Here is a 23,564-nt window from a genome sequence, read left to right on the forward strand (position 1 = left end):
GCTCTGCATTACGTTTTGCATACCAAATTTGCCCAGCCAAGCACAGGCTACTTGATAGCATGTCTTCTGTTGTTAGGTTTGCAGCTGCTAACATAGTGACAGTCCTTTTCATATATCTAAGCATTTGCATAAGACACCACTAAGGGGGAGTCTGTTCACTTCAGACAGTCCTCTGAGTCAACAGGAGCGAAACAAAGCCATCTTCAAAGGAATTCCACTTTAAAGTTTTCTAGTTCGAAGCATTTAAAAATATAAATAACCTCATTAACACGTTAACGTCTTTTGGTACTTTATTTGTGCCCTTGAAAGGGAATTTGTTTACAGTCAACCAAAAGACTTTTTGAAAAAGAACGTACGGTGAAAATGATTGGGCCTAAAAAACATTTACTTTTGCATTGTTAAGGTATGCTGTGCCTAATGTAATTTAAACTCTTATTTGAACTAGAATGCAATGGTGCTTCTTTCCCTCAAAAACTCTGCATCGATAATACTCAACTTTCCAAAGTAACACTTCCACTTTGACATGACATGATCTTTGAACCAATGGCATCAGATGGGCACTTTGATTGCAAAAAGGTATTTAACAACAATCTTGCTGAACACCTCATGGTGGAGCTTGGGATTTAATGATGAGGTGAGGCCCGCGGGTTCAGTTTCACGGCGGGTCTTTGGTATTCATAATGATGTCCTGCCTTTGCACAGTCATTATCCTTTGGTGCAGGCAGCCTTGTCAGATCCGCAGAGTTCTCTCTTGTACGACCACTCATTCTTCAAAACCGCTCTCAAGGATTCGAAAAAAGTAAAGGAGGCTTGTCAGTGCATATCAATATGAAAGACGGATACGGAACATACCCGCAGTGACAGACAGTAACCTTTTGCATTGTGAGAAAATAGACTGCATGACTCCTTGTCTGACTTAATTTTGATTTGTTTTAATGAGTTTGACAGTCACCTGAGTTTTCCTTGATGTTGGGCTTGGACAGCAGAGCAAAATACCAAATAAGAGAGCAAGGGAAACAGAATTGAATCCCCAATGTTTTATGTGTGTGCTGACTCACAAAGTCATTCAAAACTATGAGGAAAGCACTAACGGTGCATGGTTGGTTTAATCTGAAAATTAGATTATGCCTGTGAGTGTGTTGAAATGAAAATGCATGGATTCCAGTAGACTATTTATTTAAGGGATCGGTGGGACCGGAGTCCATGAGTGGTGGGGAAGGAAAAGATCAGAGTGTCATTGGAAGGCAAACAAGGATTAACAGTGGGGGGGAATGGATGGAGATGATAGTATATTTTCAAACGCACCAAACTAAAACCGAAACACATGAAAGTGTAGTGAAGCTCCCCGATACATAATAGAGAGCACACATTAGATAACCTTTCCATTAGCATGCAAAGACTCTCAGCACCCAGAATCAACCTTGTCTGTTGGTGAAAGACAAGGTTGTATTTTCATCACTCTTCACTGTTGGTCACTTGCCCCGTGAGTTTATTTGGAAAATCCTAGATCTTTTAGTGTGTCTCTCAAGCTAGTTTGAAATTCTGTCACACACTCTTTTCTGAAAAAAAAGTCTGTCCTGCTTCAGAGTGCTCAGGGATCAAAAGTATATTTCTGTGATAAACTGTTGGTCTGTTAAGGATGAAGCATGACATGGCAATTTCACAAGAGGCATTAGTGAAGGATACAGCCTCCATTCGATTTGGGTGGTTGATTCTCCTACATGAAAGGATGGAAGTAGATGAAATCATGATCTGAAAAGAAAAACAAAGAAATGAAAGAAGTACATGAGAGAGCAGACAAGACAGAGAGAAAGACACTTGCTTGAGACTTTTTGTTTTGTTGTAGAAAATATATATTAGCAATGACACAAAGCCAAGTAGCCAAATTCCTCCTGTTTTTCTAAAGTGCTTTATGGTACCCCAGAAGATAGGCTCCTGCCATAATAATTCCCCTGACGTCCCTCATCTCTGACTACCTCATGACTGACAGATTTATGCTGACTGATGTATGAATCATGATGACTAATTATGCTGACTACTACCTGCCTGCCAGACTCGCTTCCTGAGCGTATGCTTGGGGTGGCTCTCTGCACATGCTGCTTGCTGAAATAAACTTCAAATCCTTGACCTCCTCTCCTTCTTCAAGTTGTGAGATATTGGTAGGTTTCACATACCAGGCCCTATCAACTGATTGCTACACTTAGTCTCAGACACACCAGGGGCTTGGAGCCAGGGCCATCAAACACCCTTATAGACCTATTGTCCACATTATATTCCCCCACAGAAAGAGTGACACATTTACGTCATCATTTCCTGCCAAAAGGTAGGCCACACTTCAGATCTCCAAAAAATGTCCTCCCAAGACGAACACCTGTGGGTAATCTTTATGCTATTGTTTAGTACCGGTATGTTAATTATGTAGACCTATACGAACAACAGAATTATGTAACCATTCAGAGGATGGCAGCGAAGGAAGATGATGGAAGATAACCACGGAGAGTATTCTTGTGACTATACGTTCAGAGATTACCTTGAACTCAACGACGGTAAAACGCATGGACAACGTATGTACATGACGCCATGCTCTCCTTGCTTTTTACAGTGGTTGGTTTAACTACAAAGCCAAAACCACAGATATCTCATGGTAAACAATGAACCACACCACAAGGATGCCAGCAGTGTTCACCCATGATAAAAATGGTGACTACTTAGAATATTTTATCATTGAGGGGAAAAACAATACATTGTTGTCACTCATTCAGAAACAACCGAACTCCACTATTCATTTCAAAACTCAAACATGCAGGTTTGTGTTGCATGCTATACCTGGCATGTGGGTTATTTCCTGCCTGTCCTCAGTAATGCATGGGTGGTCACATAAGCAAGCAATTTAGAAAATGAGTCACAGTCATTTGCAGTTGTGACCAGATCCATTAGGGGAGTGACCTAATTCAAGAGAAAGGTACAGAGTGTCTCACAGTTTCAAACCTCCAAATGTAACCATACGGATATCCCAGAATTTACTTTATTTTACTCCATTTCAGGTCTGTTTGCATTTTCCTCTCAGACATGTAGACGTTATCTTGCATAAGCAAGCAAAAAGGCTACTCCAGCAACTCCCATAGAGACCCAGAAACAACAACTCTGTGTTTGATAATGCATGTCCTTTTTAGGATGCTCGCTGCTTGCTCTTCTCCAGGCTGACTCACACATATTTACATATTTTTCATTTACACAAATGGATACACTGGGGGTATTTAGGTTCATTACCTTGCTTCAATTTTCCAAGTTTTGCCTCATACTCCAACCTGCATCCAAGTTATTTTAACCAATGCCAAAGTTTTGATTCAACTGTAACAAAAATAAACCAGCCCACTGAGTATGTCACTTTAAAGGTCTACTAATTTTCTCGTTATCCAGATCTGCTTTAACATAATATGACACTTTATTCATATATAATTTGATGTATTAATCACCTCTACCTCCTTGAAACATTTTCATAGAGTGACTTATCATTAAGCTCAAGGTTAATGTCATAAATCAACAAGGAGTGCAATCAAAGCAGTTTGGTTATGCTGTGGAAATTGAGACTTCATAGATTATACAGTATGTCTCACATTTATACGTCTGTAAAGATAGTATACATCTTTATACATCCAAGTATGAAGTAAGAATATATATATTCTTGGATGTATAAAAGATCAAAACTAAAATCTGCAACAAATGTTATCCTACTACTATAATGAAATGATTTACAATATTAATGCTATCGTACAAGGGCACCTTTATTAATTTGCAAACTGATGTACAACTGATGTTAAAGATTGGTTTTGGTTTTTGCTAAAGGTTGTTGATATTTGATCAAATGACACCCCTCTCTTCTGTGCCCCTGAAGCACTGTGTTGATATGCTGGGACTGTTCATGGCTCGGTCCGAGCCACCATGTTTGTTTCCCATTTACAGAACCAGGACTGTGAATAAATACCGGAGTTTTTTTTTAGCATAACACTGAATGGAAAGCTAGAGGACCGTAAGGAGCAATTAGCTGAATTTGACAGTTGGGATTAGAATTGGTGACTGCACCTTTTAATTCATTCAACGTGTAGCTATCAATGGATCCTTGTTGCATTATGTGGTAAGAGTAATACACACACACGCACACACACATTCAAATAACAAACTGTTCAAGGCTGTACAACTGTTGAGATGTACAAAGACTAGAATAATGTTTATCCTGCTCCAACCATTCTGCTCTATAAAATCTCTCAGTGGATAATAGCACCTCTCAGTCTGCGGGCTTCCTGCCTGTCAGCATCTTGACGAGCACTGATCTGACTCAAGATCAATTATCAGAGACAGTGCTGAGGTTGCAAGGTGCTACTGGTTAGTGACTGATGATCGCTCAGCCTCGACACTGGAGTGGCTTGCTGCACTCTTCTCCTCAGCACTCCTTGCCGGCTGTGTTGCCTCTAGCCCTGGCAGGCTGTCGTCTGGGCTGCATGGTGATCAGCGGATGAATGGGAAGCCAGAAGCGATGATCACTCCCAGGGCTTAAGCAAGTCCTCTGCACTGGTGTTGACACTCACACAGCTGGTGACAATTCTGACAAGCGCTTTGATGTCTTTATTTATCCAGAGCAGTGGAGATATTTATTTTGCTCATATAGTCTCACAACAGTCCATCACTTCCCTGGGCTGGGCTGTCCTACTTTATTTATTTATTTAGTTGGGGAGTGTTGGAGGCATGAGGTCATATCTCAGTAATCACAGTAAAAGTCAATTTTCTCATTATGTGCATACAATTTTCTCTATGCTGTAGGCTGTGGTCCCTGTAGGTCATATTTTGTAACACATACCAATGTAGTCTGATTAACACTTGAGCATTAACTGGAACATTTCAATTCGAGAAAAAAAAATCATTTTTTACGGTTGATTAGTATTCGAGCTGCCATGTCTTGGTAGATTAATGTCAAAACATAATTTCTAAAGGGAATTTTGGATTTAAACTGACTTATATGAATAATATCAATCAGGAAAATGGTCAGGATTTGGGCTCCCGCTTTAAATTAAATGTGCCTTAGGGAAGCAGATCAACAAGTCCACACTTTCATTTATTAGTTTCTCGAACAATAATTATTACAAAGTTGGTTACCATGTTTTGAATCCTACCTGGTATCTTGTTATTTGAAAGCGGGAGCTGGCACAGTCTGTCCACTGATGTATAGCTTGTAAATCGGTAGAAAATAGAGATGTTGTTAGCTCACTCCCCGGTTGGATCGCCTGATTGGAGGCCCAATTGCTCATGACAGTCTCAGTGACACATACAGTAGACAATCAGCCAGCACCCAACATAGCCTCTGGCCACAGAGAAACAAGCAGAGAGCAGACAGCAAAAGGTCACATTGTGTACTTCATGTTTTCTACTTCATTTGCACATTATTTACAAATTACAATTTAATCTCTCTCCCTTGCTTTATCTTGCCAGCAGAGAAGGCCGGGTTTAAATCCTATCCTATGGCTCACCTTAAACAATTTGGACAATTTTACATTCAGTTTATTTTCTATCACTATGTTAAAAGAGTCCCTATTTTAAATGGTCCACAGGCAGGCTCATGTTCCCAGTTCAGGTTGGAACCCTTTGAATTGTAATAATGCCTTATCATTTCAGTAGAAATCATCCAACCGGTTTTGTTACCAGTTCTCTTCAATTTCCAATTATTTGGGGAAAGGCAAACTAAACCTTTGTGTGTGTCACATTTATTGTAGGTATCAGGACACATTTTCTAATTCATTTTAGGTGACTACTAATGTCAACTGATTAAACATCATCACCACCTAGACAAATGCACTGTATCTAAAATGATCTGGTGCCATGGATATTTCCCCCTGAAACGTGGTAAATTCAGCTCTTACTTATCATTTACAATGCAACCGTTAATATATCTGGAAAGTGTCACAGCTTATGACCTGCTCCAAAATATCATGGTGATGGATTCTTGAGGAAAAAGAGAGTGAGAAAAGAAGAGGGGGAGAGAGAGAGAGAGAGAGAAAGAAGATGTGTGATCCTGTCAGAGTGACGTTTTGGCTGCCAGAGTTTAATTTTCACCTCAGAAATCGAAAAATGGGCTTTCTGTACTTCTTTACATTGAAAGCCTGCTTTCCTGGCTCCAAATGGCAACATTTCCATCCTTTATCAAATTGCTTGCCTTATTCAAATAGACCCCTGCTGGCAGTGTAAATGAGATCTATGTTGCCAGAGCCCCTGGTTGTGTGCAGCATGTTCAGCACCTAAGACAATGTCCTCACTTCTCAATGTGTGAAACTAGTGTTGGTCAAAAGGAGCAAAACAAAATGAAAAGCAGAATTAGGGCCTGTGTGTGTGTGTGTGTGTGTGTGTGTGTGTTGGACAGAGAGAGTGAGAAACATGCAGGACAGATATTCAGATGTAGTTTGTTCTAAGCGAGGTAAGGGTATACCATGAAGAAATAAAATAAAAAACATTTAAATAGAAAACACATGTGAAGACACACCATTCTCTGCAGAAATGTAAATAGGATGGGTCCTCTTACTGTGATATATTGAGTGAATATGAGGAAATGTAAAGTTCCCTAAAACATGTCTTACGCCAACTTTGAGTGACTGTCTCATGTTCCTCCTGTCATGGTTATTTAATTGCCTAGGGCATACTAACATATATTTTAGGGTCTCCTAAAAAAAGGTATTTGTCTAATTAATACATACACATTCCAAAATAAAGCCTGGAGCAGATGTTGTTTGGAGGTGTGACTGATTATTTTCCACACCATGGCTTTCTCAAGCTTTATTCAAACACCTACTGTAGTTTGGCCTGATATGACTGCTAAAGTAAAGACAAATCCATCATATCATCTTATCTCAGCGTGATTTGGATCAAACTTGAATTGTCAATGTGCAGATCTAATTTAATCAAACATTGAAAGGAATTTAAGCTTGAAGGGTAATGTGCTTTGATGCTAAATTGTTGATGCAGCTTTCCCTGCAAATGTGAAAATTCTTCCTCAGGGTGACCCGCATCATGACATGCAAGGAATAACAACCACGACAGAAGGCAAGGGAACAAAGCTGCCTGAGGCGTCTGAGAAGGTGTCTCCCAGTACCTTGGGTAACTGCTCTGTCATGCCACACCCTATCGAGTACATCTCGACTCAGGTGGTGTGAAGCTAATTTCTGCCGCTACCTCCATTCTCCTGATGTCAGGCTCCTGTTGCGTTTAGTCATCCCCATGTGTAATGAATGTTTATCAGGGGGTCAGTTTATGCAAGGGTGACCAGCTCTGTCTACAGCAGCCTTCTAGATGTGCTGCTGGCCCAGTGCCCAGACACTTTAGCTACCTCCCCCTTATCTCCAGCCCTAGGATCACTTCAGTCAGGAATAAGGAGGAATTTCGTTTCTGGCTTGCTGTGCCACAAGGTTGAAATCAATTTATTTTTTTGTAATTGTATATTCAAATATACAGAGCGTTTGACCTCACCCATACTGGTTGTTTGAAAGTTAGGGGATTGGTTATTTTGCCATATCTTAAGGCTATGCCTAGTACATGGTTGTAATTATGTGACCAGTACACTCGTGAGGCTTTGCCAAAGTCAGTTATAAGTACTTACAGGTCATGTGTTTGATAGAATTGTCCTCTACATTATAAAGGTGCTGAGGAAGCCATAGCAGACGTGGATGTACTGTATACACAAACCAATATATATTCTAAATGCTTTTTGGTGTATACATCTTAGCATAAATATATGCACTGCTGGGGAGGTTAGATGGCGGTTGACCTAGATGTTGGCAAGGGTCAAAACAGAATTTTTTATAGTTGATTACTACAATTTTCAAAAGAGCCAAGGTCACTGGACAATGGCATGGAGTACTGGTATCAGTAAGCATACTGTGTTCATTTGGCTGGAAATGTAGAAATGTCAGTTAGAATTGGTGACAGATGTGCAAAAAGCTGAAGCTCCTCATACTGCCAGCTTTTAAAATGCAGTGTTCTTCAGGGGGAGGGGACAAAAAACAACAGCAAGCTAACCAGTGCCCTCTAGCAAACTTAGTAATCATCAGTACTTTTGCCAAGGGGAGCATGGCACATCTTAAAGACACCACCCCCTTCAAAGGAGAGAGAGGAAGAGAGAGAGACAGATTGCAATAGCGATGTCTTATGAAAAGGTCTACAGACATTTTCTATTGAAAGCAAATGTGAAAGGGAAAATAAGAAATTACTCCATACAAAAAAATTCAGATTTAGAATAGTTGTATGTGTCAGACATTTAACAGTTAAGTGTTGACCTCGCCGGATTGCACTTATCGTGGCGAATAGGAGGAGAGCGCGAGCGGCAGCAGGTGGAGGAGGCAACATGCTGCACAGATTGGGCTTCGCGCCTCTGAGACTACATCGTTTTCTACAGAGAGCAGCTGGCATCAGGGTGCAACGGTCACTTCAAAGCAGCCCTCTCACAGTTGGTTCTGTTCCACGACGACCATGTTCTGTTGAGGACTGAAATATTTTTTTCTCTCGTATCGTTATCTGAAAATGGCAAATTGTCGACAATGTTAAAGTATTGAAGACATTGGACGTGTACCTGATAACTTGTGCAGACAGGGTAGGCTTCGTTTGAAGTATTTTCCGAAGAGTACAGAATGCGCGTCCCTCCGCCTTCGGACCACGGAGAGACATCGGCGGACTGAACTAACCGGTGACTGCTGGATAAATGACTGATCAAAGTCTCTTTGACTTCAGGGGACAGAGCCTGCGGCTGAATGGGCAATGAACGTGGCCGGCAAGCACCAACCTGATATTATTGAGCGACCAGCTAGTCTCCTAGTGCCAACATGGGTGAGCACAGCTCTTTCCTTCATCTCAGAGGTTACTGCCCCAGCTATAATCAACGTAAAAAAAACTCCTGGGTTTTCATTTATTGCGCTGCCCTATGCTTTAGCATGGCCTAGATTTCGTATTTATTTCAAATGTAGGGGGGAAATAAGACAATTACGTGCTAGCACCGTTTGGAGATTGTAGCCTACTTAGATACCTTATGCTCTTGAATGTTGATACAACGTTATGTGGAACGGTTTCTGGCGACGGCACTTAAATTTCCTTCTCACTAACACTGCTTTGATAACTAACATTTCTCATTAGGTAAGCCAAATTACTAATACATGTCCATGAGTAGGATATTGGTGCATATTTGGTCAATTCAATTTCACCAGCCTGCTCAAAATAAAATCTTATCAACACTGTTTTATAGCAATTATATGTTTACATATTTCAGTAATGAGACATGCTTCTATTTGATTTTTTTTTTCAACTTATGGTCTTGGTATTATGTTTCTTTGTGTTGAAATGAATTTGTGAGTTCTGACTTGTTTGACTCGATAAAGTAGGCGACGGATGGTACATGACCTATTCTGAAAGATTGTTGGTATGCACGCGAAGTTAGGGGTGTCTTATGTGAATTAGAAAATGTAATTAGTTATTAAACATACATTGTCTGTTTCATATCTGTTCCGTATAAGAGATCCAGACTCAACGGTGTTAGAACTAGCTTGGCTCGTAAGAACTGATATGTAAATTATGACTGAATGCATGTTTCTTTGGGCAATTATAGGGCTTTTTTGTCATAGGATTAGGTTGGGTATAGCGCGTTATCACTCTGCTTCTCATGTCACCCTTCCCCTCTCTCTCGCTCTGCTTTCTGCATGTATTTGCGCGCGTTCTTGTGTGTGTGTGTGTGTGTGTGTGCGTGCGTGTGTGTGTGTGCGTGCGTGCGTGCGTCTGTCTGTGTGTGTGTGCGCGCGCAAGTGGATAGATGTATCATATATGTATCAAAATAATTTAAGCACAGACGACCTCTCTCTGAAGTTGTACGCATATGGTTAAATACAAAAATATACGGTAGTATTTGGGCATTCTTTTCATCTTTAGTGCTGTGCTGGAATAGGTGTGTGACCATCAACAGCTACTTAAAATAAGACGGAATAGCTGAAACATGATTATTTTACGATATTAAAAAGTAGAATGTAACAGTGTGCATGTTGAACGATACTATCTGACTTTCTTTCTGTGTGTTTTGTGTTTGCGTTCAGCATGCTATTGTGTTTCACTTTTTTGTTGTGTTTCACTTTTGCCACTACTGTTTAGTGAGGTGCTTTGACCGAATGAAAAAGCTATTGGCTTGACAGGTTTTATTCTTGAATTCCATACTGGTTTATATTAGCCTCCATCTCCATTTGTTCATATTGCCAGAAATATTCCAAGATAAGAACAAAATTACAGAACTTCTGGCTTCGTCCAACACCAAAGGGCTATCAAATACATTTGGTCTGTTGCAGGAGGGGAGACAGAGAACACTTTTTTTTGTGCTTTTTGGCAAAAGATCAGCATGAGTGTCACGTTTCATTTTCACTTATAGCATATGCAACATATGTCTTTCATCTGAATCTATTTACTTAATTAATTCACTATTTCTCTATGTTTCATCTAAATACAGTAAGTGCCTTGTGAAAAATGTAATGTGTTGCAGACAGTTGTAACAATTCTAAAAATGTACAGCAATAGCCATGCATTATTCAAACCAAAATAGTGGTGGATAATGTTTTTTCTGTTAGGTGTAGTCTTTACAGTATTTGTTTCCAGAATGCCAGTGAGATGGTCACTTACAAACCAAAAGTGGCTAGCCTACTTCACTTGCTAGCTACTCTTGCTGGTTGCAGCTGTTTGTAATAGGTGTTACAATTATCCCCAGTGGTTCTCTCCTAATATTTGATAAGATAATTGGAATATAACACATTGTATGCAGCTAGTAATTATACTAGCATCTAGTTCGGAAATCACTGATCACAACCGCCTATTACATGCGCTCCTGTCCAAATGCATCAATTGTGCAGTCAAAATTTTGCACAGAACCGAAAAGTTACAAATTTGCCCCACAAAACGACTTCTGTCTCTAAGTTTTGATAGAGATTGAGACACAAGCTGACATTTTGAACGGAACATGCTGATACCATCACATATGTTGTCTGTGAATTTCATCGCATATTAGAGACAAACTGAGACATGAAGTAAGCTACATCTGTTCCCGTGTTACAACCATACCTGGCCTCCCCTACCTTCGATAAGTGTATGATCATCGTTAAACAGTGTTGACATCAGTGTCAAGTCCTCAGACAACTGAGCAGGGGTGTGTTTCTAGAAAGCATTCTTGTCTAACCAGAAGCGCTGTTCCTGCATATTTGCTTTTGTCAATCTTTTAATTGCGTTCGACAAGATTGACCCTCTCCCTACCTGCCTGAACACTCACCAACTGAGAATCGCATGTATCATACAGTTTTGAATTAATATAAATTCATTCAAATGCATATTCAAACTCATAGTCATACACATTTTCTTACCATGGAGCCACTGTGTGTGTGCAGATAGCTGGTAGCTGCTGGCCGTGACAGGCTGTTATTAATAGAATAGTGGACTCATTATGAGTTAGTATTAAGTATGAGATCAGCCCATCGACTGCTCTAGTAACTGTGTAGGACTCATCTTTATCCTCTCCATTCTGCATTACGTCATTAACAACGTTGTTGGAGCTATGGTGGTGTGAATGATGGAAGTGGCTATTTGTGACGCAGCTACTACAATTTTGAGACACAGTCTTGAGTAGGTCGGTATTTCAGCCAACGCTCCAGCATACCACTGTCGTTCAGCAAGGACTTCCGTCTTTATTCTTGAAATGCACCCTAGGGGTATGTAACTACGTCTCAATCTTGGTCATTGCAACTGTCGTTCAGCGATTGGGTTTTTCGCGAAAGCGTAGTTCCAATGATCAATCGCAAAGTTGGGTGGTTGGAACAACTGCTCGAGACCAGTCGTTAGAAGTGTCGTTCCTGGATATTTGCTGTTGTCAACATTTTAATTACATTTGTTTGACAAGACTAATCCTCTTCCTTCCTGAACACCCACCAACTGAGAATTTCACTCATCATACATTTTAAAATTATTACTCATTCATCGTGAGTGAGGCATGAACATAATTGTAAACAATTGCAAGCAGCTTATCTGAGAGAAAGAACAGTGACAGATATGCTGAATGGGAACACCATGATTGTAATTATTTACTTTGAGAGAAAGAAGCAGGCCAATAACCTGGATACTGGATCTTATTACAGAGCCACTGCATGTGTGCAGGTAGATGAATAGACTGCGACAGGCTGGAGTTAATCAAATATTGGGACAGCTTCATTCGAAACAATTATTAAGTATCAGCCAGTTCCATCAGCTGCTCAAGTAAATGTGTAGGACACATTTTTAACCTCCACATGCTGCATTACATCATTAGCAACGTTGTTGGGACTATGGTGGTATGAGCGACGGACGTGCCGATTTGCGATGTTGCTACCAGGGTTTCGGGTAACAGTCGTGAGTAGGGCGATATTTCAGCCAATGATGCAGCGTACCACCGTGGTTCAGCAGGGACTTTCGTCATTATTCAGTCATGCTCTAGATCAGGAGTGGGCAATTCATTTCCCCAAGGGGCCACATGAGATAGTGGGAGTGTTGTGGAGGGCCGGACCAATAGGCTGAACTCAATTCTGCTCAATATAAGTTGCATCTCTTTATAAAAAAACATAAAATTGTATGGTTTTGATTAACTGCTACTGGTAAGAGTAGATGTTGCATTTAGGCTATCAAAAAAATGTGGTGCAGGCATAGTAAAAACGCCAACATTATTTAATCAACATGTAATCAACATTCACCAAAACGATTTTGAAAATGAGCATGTTTTTGCAGTATTAAAGGTGTTCCCAGACGACCAATACACATGGCACACACACACACGAGAGCAAGCTTGTAATGCAATAGTATAAGTATACAAATTAATAGTAATATAATTTTTTATCAGCGCAAATGGTCGCAGGCACGCCCACATGCACGAATGTAGGCCTACGGAAATAAAAAAATATCCCGCAAACATACGGTTACTTGCCAAAACACTGGAAGACATTAATCCAAAATACCTCTTTTTAATGATTTTGTTGCCGTTTAGTTCTTCACGCAAATGCGAAGCAACCCACCTTCTGACTTCAAGTTTCAATTACTTTCAGTTACATTAAATGACCGGACTACTTGCGTTGCGGAATGATATGAAAGATGTGAATTAGAACACACAAAACCCGTTGCCAATGACAGCAGTCATACATTTTTCGCAGCAGTGAATATAAAGAAACTGCAAACGTTGGGATGGCCCATTCAAATCAACGGAACTTTTTGGAACATTCTGAAGAGCCGTATAATAAATACAGGTATTTACGTTTGATTCCTAATTTACAATTGACCTCCGCGGGCCGCACAGGGACAGCCAACGGGCCGCAAATTGCCTTTGGGCCGCACTTTGCCCAGGTCTGCTCTAGATGGTTATCTTCAGGATCTTCTATGAAGATCTCCTCGACTTCAGGCAGCTGTACATTTGCTGTGAGGGCCATGTTGTCGCGCAGTGGTGTAACGATCACCACAGCGCAACATTTTGTAGCGTGCAGTTGCAGGCCACCAGCAGACTTGCTGACAAACTGGAAAAGCTGCTTTCACGTCCTGTAGTCCCTTCCATGTGTTCTGGTGTAAGTGCTGTTAAATCTCACCTCTGCCTTGTTGTTGGCCTGCTGGATGGGGTTGAGGAGGTAGGGATGCAAAGGGTAGCCACTGTCTCTTAGCAGCCCCCAATGGCAGAGAGCAGAGTTGGCCCAGATTAATGCGTTTTTGGTGTTCCCCAGCCACTTTGTGACGATGTCTGTGAATACAGCCTAATAGCTGTGGCGTCTGTAGCACAGAAAGCCAGGTGGGGCACAATAAACTCTGAACGTGCAGCATCTGACTCATCAATAAAACTGCACACAAACACTACAAATGCACCTCATCAATGATATCGCAAATTCACATTAATGTACTTTAATGTAATGCGCCGCAGGACTTATGAAGCAGAATACAATCATTGTGGTCTGAAACTGTAATAACAAATTTCAGAGAAGGGAAACCCATTGTTTTTCGGGCTTTTATCTACAGCCAAACTAACACTGTCTTGTAATAATGCAATAGACTCACCAATTACATCAATTATTTGAAATGCACGACAATTTTTTATCTGGAAAAACTTGTCAATAAGTTCTGTCAAAGTCCACCAATCCATGAGTGAATTCATTTTCAATTGATAGCATGGCAAGTGTATTTAACCTCTGTTGCCCCACGGCTTTGCATGTAAATGTCTTTTCAACGTTTCTCTCTGACTCAGCAGTGGTCAATGGCGTAGTGATTTTTAGGAAGACTGCTAGGTGAAGTACTGACCTTTACTCAACAGGTACAGGAAGATATTTGGAATGTATCGGACAGCGCTGCTGTTGTCCTATGTAAAAAATGTGCAACAATGTTAGTTACGAAGAGAGAAAAAAAGACTTGTTACACTGGAAATTGAATTATTGATCATGTTGTGCAATGCCCCACAGGGTCATCTGGTGGCCCCACCGGCCCCTAATGTAGAGACCCCCTGCCTAATAGTTAATAGTGACTACCTGGATATTAAGAATGTCTGCAATCAAAGACCTCAGTTGATTTTGGTGATCTGCTCTGTCGTGATTTGATAGGTCATCCTCTCAGCAAGCTGTAACAGCCCGGGGTTACAGTTGTCACAGCCCTGCCCGTAGAAGCTGCGTGAGGTGTAATAGCGCGTATGAGCGCATTCATGTATACCACCTCACTGTGCTGTAATGCTGCCATTGTACTAAAAGCCTCACATGTTGCCACATCATTTATAAGGAACAGGAAATGGCACACTTACTTGGAATTCTTGTACTTGGAGTACTTGGAATTGATAGGCAGTTTTCATTGGTGGGCATATGTATGTAGATGGAATTGTTAATGTCAGCAGTTATTGTAAGGTTAATGAGTAGAATGTTTTTAGAATATTTGAAATTATCCATTATTTATTTGAGACATGTTTTTATTACTTTGTCATGATTTTGCTGTTTTTAAAACTTGATGTTTTAGAACTGTGAGTGACCTTAATGAAATCAATGGTGTGGGCTGAGCGATACATGCTGATAGAAAGGAACAGCAGAGAGATAATTGTCAATTAAATGAACAACTGTCATTCCCTCAACACTGTTATGGTTTTGTTTTCCAGCAGAAGCATTTCTCATCTTGTCTCAAAATAGCTTATTCTACTTTAAAACTACAGGAAACTGCTATATGGCTACATGTTAGGGGATTTAAATCCAGGAGTACAAGTGTGTTTGTTCAGGACTCAACATTCACTTTAAAAAGTGGTTGCCAAGCAGTGTTGACTGTCTTACACTCACTATTCCGTAACATGCAGTTTCATGTGGCGATGAAGACACATGGAACTGCGAGAGAAAGGACATTTGTGATTGATTATGGATTATTTAATCTGACATTGAGGATTTCATATGTGAAAGAGACTTAAATTTAAATGTATTTCACTTTGACCATTTGTGATCCAGTTTGATTGCTTATATAACAATTTGTAAGATCAAAGGTGGCATCCAGGGGTTAATGAACGTGGGTGCTGAGGGCGGGCCCTGATGTTAAGATAGAAGTTTGGTGGATTCAAATACTTATTTTAATTTCAATTCACTCAAGGACCGTCGACATGGCTGTTTTAATGGATACAGATGCACTAATGCATTCATCACTTTGTACACTCTGCATCACTGGTTCACCAAAGCCCTGTTGGCCAGACTACATCTGTTTCCACCCCCCATGACAAGGACGAGGGGTTGAACTTTGGGAGGCATGCAGGCCTTATCCTTAGGGTGAAGGGATGGGGATGCAGGGATGAGCACTCAGGACCAGTTAAAGGAAAACTAAACTACTCTTTATGCAGCCAGAACATTATACAATGCAAATAAATAGCAATACTAACTTACTTTCAGAGGTGGGGAGACACATTGTGACACTGGGCCTGTTGCCCTTTTGGGCCAGTAAGGCCAATTTCTTCCTCCAGTAGGCCATTATCTCCTCGTGGTGTCGTTGATTCTGTTCCCTCAGGGCTGCCAGTTACTCCCTGATGCTCCTCAGAATGGATATATTCTCACCCTCTGACCCGAGGAACTCTTTACTGTATTGGCAGCGGATGTTTCTGCATCGGTGGGTCTGGGTGCATGGGAGATGTGTCTGTGTTGAGGCAGAGTTGGACGAGCTCTCAGACTGGGGGGATTCTGGGGACCCAGGGGAAAGTGCAGCCCTGAGGGACTGGTGGTCATGCCGAAGGGGGCCCAATGTAGAGGGGCCCTGTGTGGGGGTGTCTGATATTGAGGGGGCAAAAGGAAGTGGGCGGGGGGTGGAAGACGTCTAATCCCCTCTGAACTCCCTCCAGCACTTCTGGGCCTAGGAAGGCCAAAACTCTATCCTCCCCAGGAGTAAGAGCTCCCAGCACCAGTCCATTCTTGGTCCTTCCTGGGAGCTGCTGCCTTCCTCTTTGTCATGCTGGCATAGTCCATCCATTTCTCCCTCAGATCCTCTGCCTCTCTTTTTTCCCTCAGAATTAGTAAGTGCTTTTTTTAGTTTGGAAAAAAGAATATGCCTGTTTATAACACACAGATGTCTTGCAGCTTTTGTGGCAATGTAACTTAGACCTATAGGATGTCTGGCCACCAGCAGAAGGGATTAAATAGTGTCGAGCAGCAGCGACCTGTTAAAAATTGCTTAATTTACTAAATGACTCACCTGGTGAAAAGACAGAGCATGAAAAAGGAGGACTTGTAATATTCCCTTTAATGTGTATGTATGTGTGTAGGCCTATTGAAGAAGATGTTTAATCACTGAGAGCTTTTGTTGCCAGTATGAAAAAGATGAAAAGAACGTCTGTGTACTCAAAAAGTCACATCCACCATTCCAGTCAGTGTTGGGCCAGGTATTAATATTGAGTGTTAATAGTGTTAAAAAGAACACATACTAACCGATAGAGCCCATTTCACTAAGAGCATTGGAATAGCTAATAGTTCTTCTATTTTTCTTCTACCAACGATTGCTATTTTTTTTATTTTAATTGATTTTTTAAATTTGTTTTAATGGTTGATTTCATTCATATTTTTCTTGTTGTTGGTGTATGATTACAATATGAATAGCCAAATAACAACTGTCATATTTATGCGTAATATTACATAAAGACTGAGCACATCTTGAAACATTGTAGTTCGAACTACAGTGGTTCAGGGAAAAATGGTTCCAACTACTGTAGTACGAACAAGGTAGGCTACTGCAGTTTTGGAAAATCATTGTACTTCAGATGTTGGTTTACCGATGCATTATACCATGTTAGTTCAATTAAACTCTATTTCTCACAGATAAGCTGTTTGAAATCATTTACAATTATGATAGAGCATCACTCAAGATGAATGCAGATTCAGTTTTTTATTTATCATGGGTGAAATTCTCAGTTGATGGGTAGGTAGGGAACATTGACAACAGCAAATATCCAGGAACAAAGATTTTAACTACTGTTTGCTTGCAGTAGTTCCACCCACCCAACTTTTCTGCCATGTTTGCGATTGTTTGAATACGCTCTCCAGAAACACCAAATCCGTGAGCCAAGGTTGTAATAATGGAGATTGCGATGGTGGTTAGACAATGCCGCTTTCGAGAAATGCACCACTGGTCTAAAAAACATTTATTTCTCTTTTTTGCCATTTTATACCTTTTCACATTTTAATAAAAGTAGGAGGTGGGAGTTTTATCATACTGAAAGTATGTCTGCTAGGCTGTCTTGTCTCAGCCTTGGAAACTGGCAAATTAAATTGCTATTTGAAGAACTTCAATGAAAAAGGAAAGAGCACTCCTAGTAAGATGAATAGTGAGACTTGTGTTTTTTGGACTGTCATTTTTCAAGTTTAAATCAACACCAAAGTCAGGGCTGTGTACAGGTAATATTATGAGTGAACTAGACATAGCGGTGCATAATATGACTGCTGCACACAGTGAGATAATGAGCGTGAACGGATTAGGAAATCAAGGGCCCCTGGGCACGAAAGCCTCCTGGGCCCTCCAACTCCTGGGTCTGTGCTGCGTGCACAGCAAGAAGCAACTCACAGTCCAACCACCCTGTTCTTACGGGACATATTTAATCACACCACATCAATAGACATAAGACAATAAGATACATTAATGTATTTGGAATGCATATTAATGGACAAAATTAAAACACACATGTAAAACACCAATCATACAGAATCTGTCTGTTCGTCTTGCCACTGCAACTGACCCAGCCTGACCTGCAACAACCAGTCAAACAAGGCAGGCTTGCCTAATGTATCATAGCATTATTTAAATCACATTAATTTGAGGTGCTATGTGTAAAGTGAAAATGAATATGCCTCTGTCCAAAAATCTTTCAGTTCGATTTCCAGATATGACAGAAAATTATAGAGACATAATATGCATAATTATAGCAGCAACAACATATCCTGATATCTGATGTTATTATTATAATTATAATTATAATTATAATAATAATAATAATTATTATTAGTATTATTATTAATAATGCAATTTCCTTAGATTCAGGCATAAACGGTATAATACTTAGTAGTCTATAACATGTTAGTAACCAGACCTCTATAGGGAAAAAGGGCATTCCAAATCACTACTAGCGGCCCTCACAAACCCTTATCATTTGAATCTGAAAATCTTGTTGACATTCAAGTACATATAGGTCCTCACATATGGTGCAAAACATACATTTAAAGCAGTACATGTCTATAATGATGAGACTAGCTCTAGACCACTTGCATGGGGGCCATGTGGGGGCTTTTGTGTATTCCAAGGGTCCTTTTAGGGTCTCTCAAGGGTCATCCCTGGAGCAGCAGGGCTTACTTGGTGCAGGTTTTTAGCGCTCCTGTGACCTCTGGGCCCCTGTGCCGAATAGGCCTGTGTGGTAATCCAGGCCAGAGAATGAGCAAGAATTAAGTCAATAAGAAGATATTTTCTGTTCCAAGAAAAGAAAATCTTGAATGATAACATTTCTGGCAAAAATAAGCTAAAACGTTTGTTGTTTGACTTTATAACATATATATTCTTCTGTGAAATTTGAGAAATAAATTGAGTTTTGAGAAATATGCATGTATTTATAAAATGTAGGATTATTAGTAACTGTATTTGCTCAGAGGTAAATATTTGGATTTGGTAGTTATTTTGGAAGTAAAATGTATTGTCGTTTCTTCATCATTACCACTTTTCATAAACAGATCATGTTAATCTTTTTTGACAATTGCCATTGAAGCGTGTGTGATATCAACTTAATGAAATGGCACTCTACTCTATCGGGAACCAGCGGCAACTCCTATGAGATGTCAAACAATGTTCCCTTCAGTTGTCACGTCTGGTACATTTCTATTAACTCCCATTCAAATTTAACATTGAAGCTGATGACACCTATTATTAGCCAACTTTTGACTATGAAGATGACAATATTTAGGATAATTGCCCATCTCTTTAACCCATCCATGGAAGTAGACTGGATATGACCAAACCACTCACGTTGTTTATCATTTGTTCATCATTCATTTGGCTTTCATTCAGACTTTATTTCAAATAAAGGAATCATGAGAACCTGGGTGGTAAACTGGGAAACCTTCATCTATTGTTTTTTTTATTTGATTTGGTTTGATAGTCTTGATCCAGTGGCCCTCATTGTGGTCATTCTGAGAATGAAGTAGAAATATTGTTTCAACCAAAAATTCAGCCCAATACAATTGTTAGAATTATCCATAAATGATTATTACCACAAGAGGATGCACTTTCCTGTGATATAGCCAGTTTAGTAGTTGATAACTAAATTACAGTGGGGTAGTAAGTGTTTTGACACTACATTGTTTGGTACAAGATTTAAGAACTGTTTGAACTTGTACTAGCCCATTCATAACTTCTGCCACTTGAAGGTATAACATGTTGCATATTGATGTACAGATGAATTTCATCTCTAAAGCCACTTTTACCACAACTATTGCAGTACATATCCTATGATGTTTGACTTACTTGAAATAGTATTTTTTTTCCATTGTTTGTCTACAACTGATCTAGGGCATAATAGGAGGTGTTTTGAAATAACAAACTCGAGGTGATCATGATTCACTTCACAAGTGACTACTGGAGAACAAAAAATGAATGACAAGTCTAGGGCTAGCCGATGGTTCAGTGGTGGCATTTCTGTCGGAGACACTTAGGGCATGAGGATTGAGAAAAGTGACAAAGAGTGAATCACCTGAGTGGGCTCATTTAGGCAGTAAAAGGATGTTATTGCACATTGTTCATGCAGTGGATATCATGGTGCTACCTGTAAAACAGTGGCATGTCAGTCACATAAGCTGTATGATGATGTAATGCTGTATTGAAATGTGATGATAAATGCAGTCTTGTGATGGCTGTAGATGGCTTGGCAATTATCCATTCTGTGCTGCTAATGTGCAGACACACAACTGCTTTGCACAGCCTGCACAGACAAAAGGCATATAATTGTGCATTATTGGTACCCTTTGATAGGAATTAAATGTTTTGTTCAGATATGCTTTTCTAATCTTGCCAATCTTGTCATGCTTTGAGAGCGATTTTCTCTCATGGTAAATTTACTTGTACAGAGTCTTGGGTATTACGCCTATAATTCATTCAAACATTCAAACTGTATGGAATAGTTATATAGATATGTATGTATACATTATAGTTGATGACTAAAACGTGAGAATCTCATGTGTCATGGCAAAGATAACTGAGAAAAAACTAAATGGTATCTATCAAGTTTAAAATGGGAAATTCTGAGAGTTCAGGAGATACGGCGAGATAGGGGGGCGACAGTGGTACAGGAGGTAGAGAAGTCGTTTAGTAATCAGAAGGTTGCTAGGTCCTTGAGCAAGACACTGAACCCTTAATTGCTCCTGATGTGCAGTGTGCCATCAGTGTAACTGTAAAATGTGTATACATTGTAAGTCGCACATATGTAAGTCGCTTTGGATAAAAGCGTCTGCTAAATGTAAATGTAAAAAGATACTACTGTTCCCTGTTCTCAGACACACCACAGCCTATAGTACTTACCAATAAACTCAGGAATCTATGTCTTATTACCACAGATACTGTTAACTAGCTCCAATTGCTGTCTGTGTAGCCACTATCAGAACCCAACTTGACAGCTTTAGTAGTTATCTTTACTCACATAGTATGGTCACAAGAAACAGAGAGAATAACTTTTATTTCAATTTGTGTGAACACGCCTTAAAATATAGTTTCCTTTTGTCCGTGATTCCCATGGGATTGAGTTGACGCAACACTATGGACCAGTACTTGTATTTACACTTACACTTTGGTCTTTGATCTTTAAGGGTAGGCCTACAGGTAAAGGTGATTCTTATTCAATACACTTTTTGTCAAATTCAGTAAATTGCTCCTCAGGGTCCTCTTCAGCGTCTGGTCAGCGTGTGCGCTCCAAAAAAATGCAGCATTCGTACACAGTCCTGGCTCTCTAAATGGGAAACAAACAAAGTGGCTTGGATTGAGTCATAAACAATTCCAGCCAATCAAAACATTGCTTCAGAAGAACAGAAGGGAAGGGTGCTCGAATATCAACAACCTCATCTTTAAATAGTGACAGTCTTTAATTACCTGTGGCCCTATACTTTGAAATCTGTCCAATAATTTGAAACTTAAGTAAGGATAAAGACCATCAAAATAGAGGGTGCATTGGGTGCTGTTTGATACAATTCACTGAGAGAAGATCCACTGCTTCCACTTTAAGAAATGTTGTCTTGTGAGTCGGGAAAATTCTAACTTGTCTCCCATACTTCTACCCACTCAGAATTTCTCTCACAGAGTAAAAGTCTCTGACAGGGATACCTTTGGGATGTGTTGGCCGATTATAAAGGGAAAGCAGTACCTTCTATTATGGCTTTGTGTTTGAGAATAAAAGTTTGTTAACTCTCCCAAGGGTGTCCCTCTGTGGTTGCTATGGTCACCATAGTCCTTCAGTTTCTGTGATTGCAGAGGACTCACTCAGGGGAAGAGAGGTTGGGAGACTGAGAAGTTCTCTTTCCCATTTTAAACCTGCTAAAACACTAGTGCAGGTACAGTATGCTCTGTATGCCTAAAAAGTAGACAGTGTTATTGAAACCACATGTAGTTTATGTGAAGTGCCGCTTATCATAGCGGCCACATGCATTTGAAGGGTTTTTCTTCACTAATCTATTTTATTCTGACTTGTGATTCTGTAAAGAACACAGTAAAACATAATTAAGTACAATTTGCTCTTAATCTGTTTGTTTAGTGCATAAGTAAGGGATGATGGCATCCTATGACGGCAATAGACAAAGCTGAGGTGGAAAACACTGGTAACTGTGATATAAATGGGATAATGGCCCTTGGAAAAAAGGACTCGGCCTTCTCCTTATCCAATGGTTTTGTATATCAGCACTCTTCGGTGGTCATTATCCATTATTTAAACATCAGTTGATACGATTTTTTGTTGTCCAGAGTATAGAGAATTTATATGGAATAACTGAACTTTTGACTGTATCTATGGTATGTATGGTAGATATGTAGGCTGCCCCATGTAGTGGGTCCCAATATACACTGGGACAACTGCAAGCCAGTCAGAAATGAGTAGGCAAGGGATAATGGAGGATACGGCATTTGGGTAGCAGAAATGAACGAACGTTTGAGGAACGAACACCTTGAAGCGCATTCATTTCTGCTACCTGAACTGAACACCATGAAGTCCATTATCCTGCTTATACCATGGTTGCCACACTTGCATCCCACATTTGGATCGCTAAAACTGACTTGTTTGTAGAACTACTTCTTACCGCTACAGTCTTTTCTTAACTTACAGGACACATTGCCATTGCTACTAGTTCTAAATGGATGGTTGCTACCTCTCATTGCCAAGCTAACATGTCCCAGCATTCTGTTGAGTCTTAGATTTCTAAAATCAATGTGGCCCCCTGCCCAAATGTAGTGTAATGGTACTAAAAGCGATTTCAGACATGGTCACTAGTACAACAGGTCACTACTCGCTGTCCTTACGACGGTTCACTAATTTGCATTCTGTCACAACCGTGACAGTTCATTTAAACTTCACAACAAACTTGGCAAATTGATATGCAAGTGCAATACAGTCAACAAACTGGAACTTCTTCATAGGTGTACAAATATCAAAATTTGCATTCGAAAATAAGTGTCATGATTGGAAATTCAACCAAGCACTGGTATATTTTATTGCATTGTACACATAATATATGAAATGTACAGAGGGAGTGCTGTTATTCTGAATATAAAACAGCTGTGATTGACTCTTGCCATGAGTCTAAAGACTGATATAGCAACCAAAAGAACCTTTACGCTGCAGATGTCTAAACAAGGTGTTATTACAAAGAATATATTTTAGACTACCTATTTGATTGTCTTTGCCTCACTAAACCACAATAGTTTTATTCAGAAGCCAAAGTGAGCCCTCTCTGTTGCTAAGCAACAAACAAACTGATTGCAGACTGGTCCCCTAAAAC

At 40.0% G+C, this 23,564-nt stretch overlaps 1 protein-coding gene across 2 annotated transcripts in view; it reads left to right on the forward strand.

The window, feature by feature from the left end:
- Positions 1–8,206: 8,206 nt before the first annotated feature.
- sntg2 (syntrophin, gamma 2) overlaps positions 8,207–23,564 on the forward strand; it is a 50,646-nt gene continuing 35,288 nt past the window's right edge. For both annotated transcript variants that reach the window (XM_031580028.2, XM_031580029.2), the window contains exon 1: positions 8,207–8,862. In XM_031580028.2, the coding sequence (XP_031435888.1) occupies positions 8,794–8,862 (69 nt within the window). In that variant the 5' untranslated portion in view covers positions 8,207–8,793. The remainder of the gene's footprint in view (positions 8,863–23,564) is intronic.

Source organism: Clupea harengus, chromosome 14, assembly GCF_900700415.2.
Source record: "Clupea harengus chromosome 14, Ch_v2.0.2, whole genome shotgun sequence".
NCBI classification, from domain to species: Eukaryota; Metazoa; Chordata; class Actinopteri; order Clupeiformes; family Clupeidae; genus Clupea; species Clupea harengus.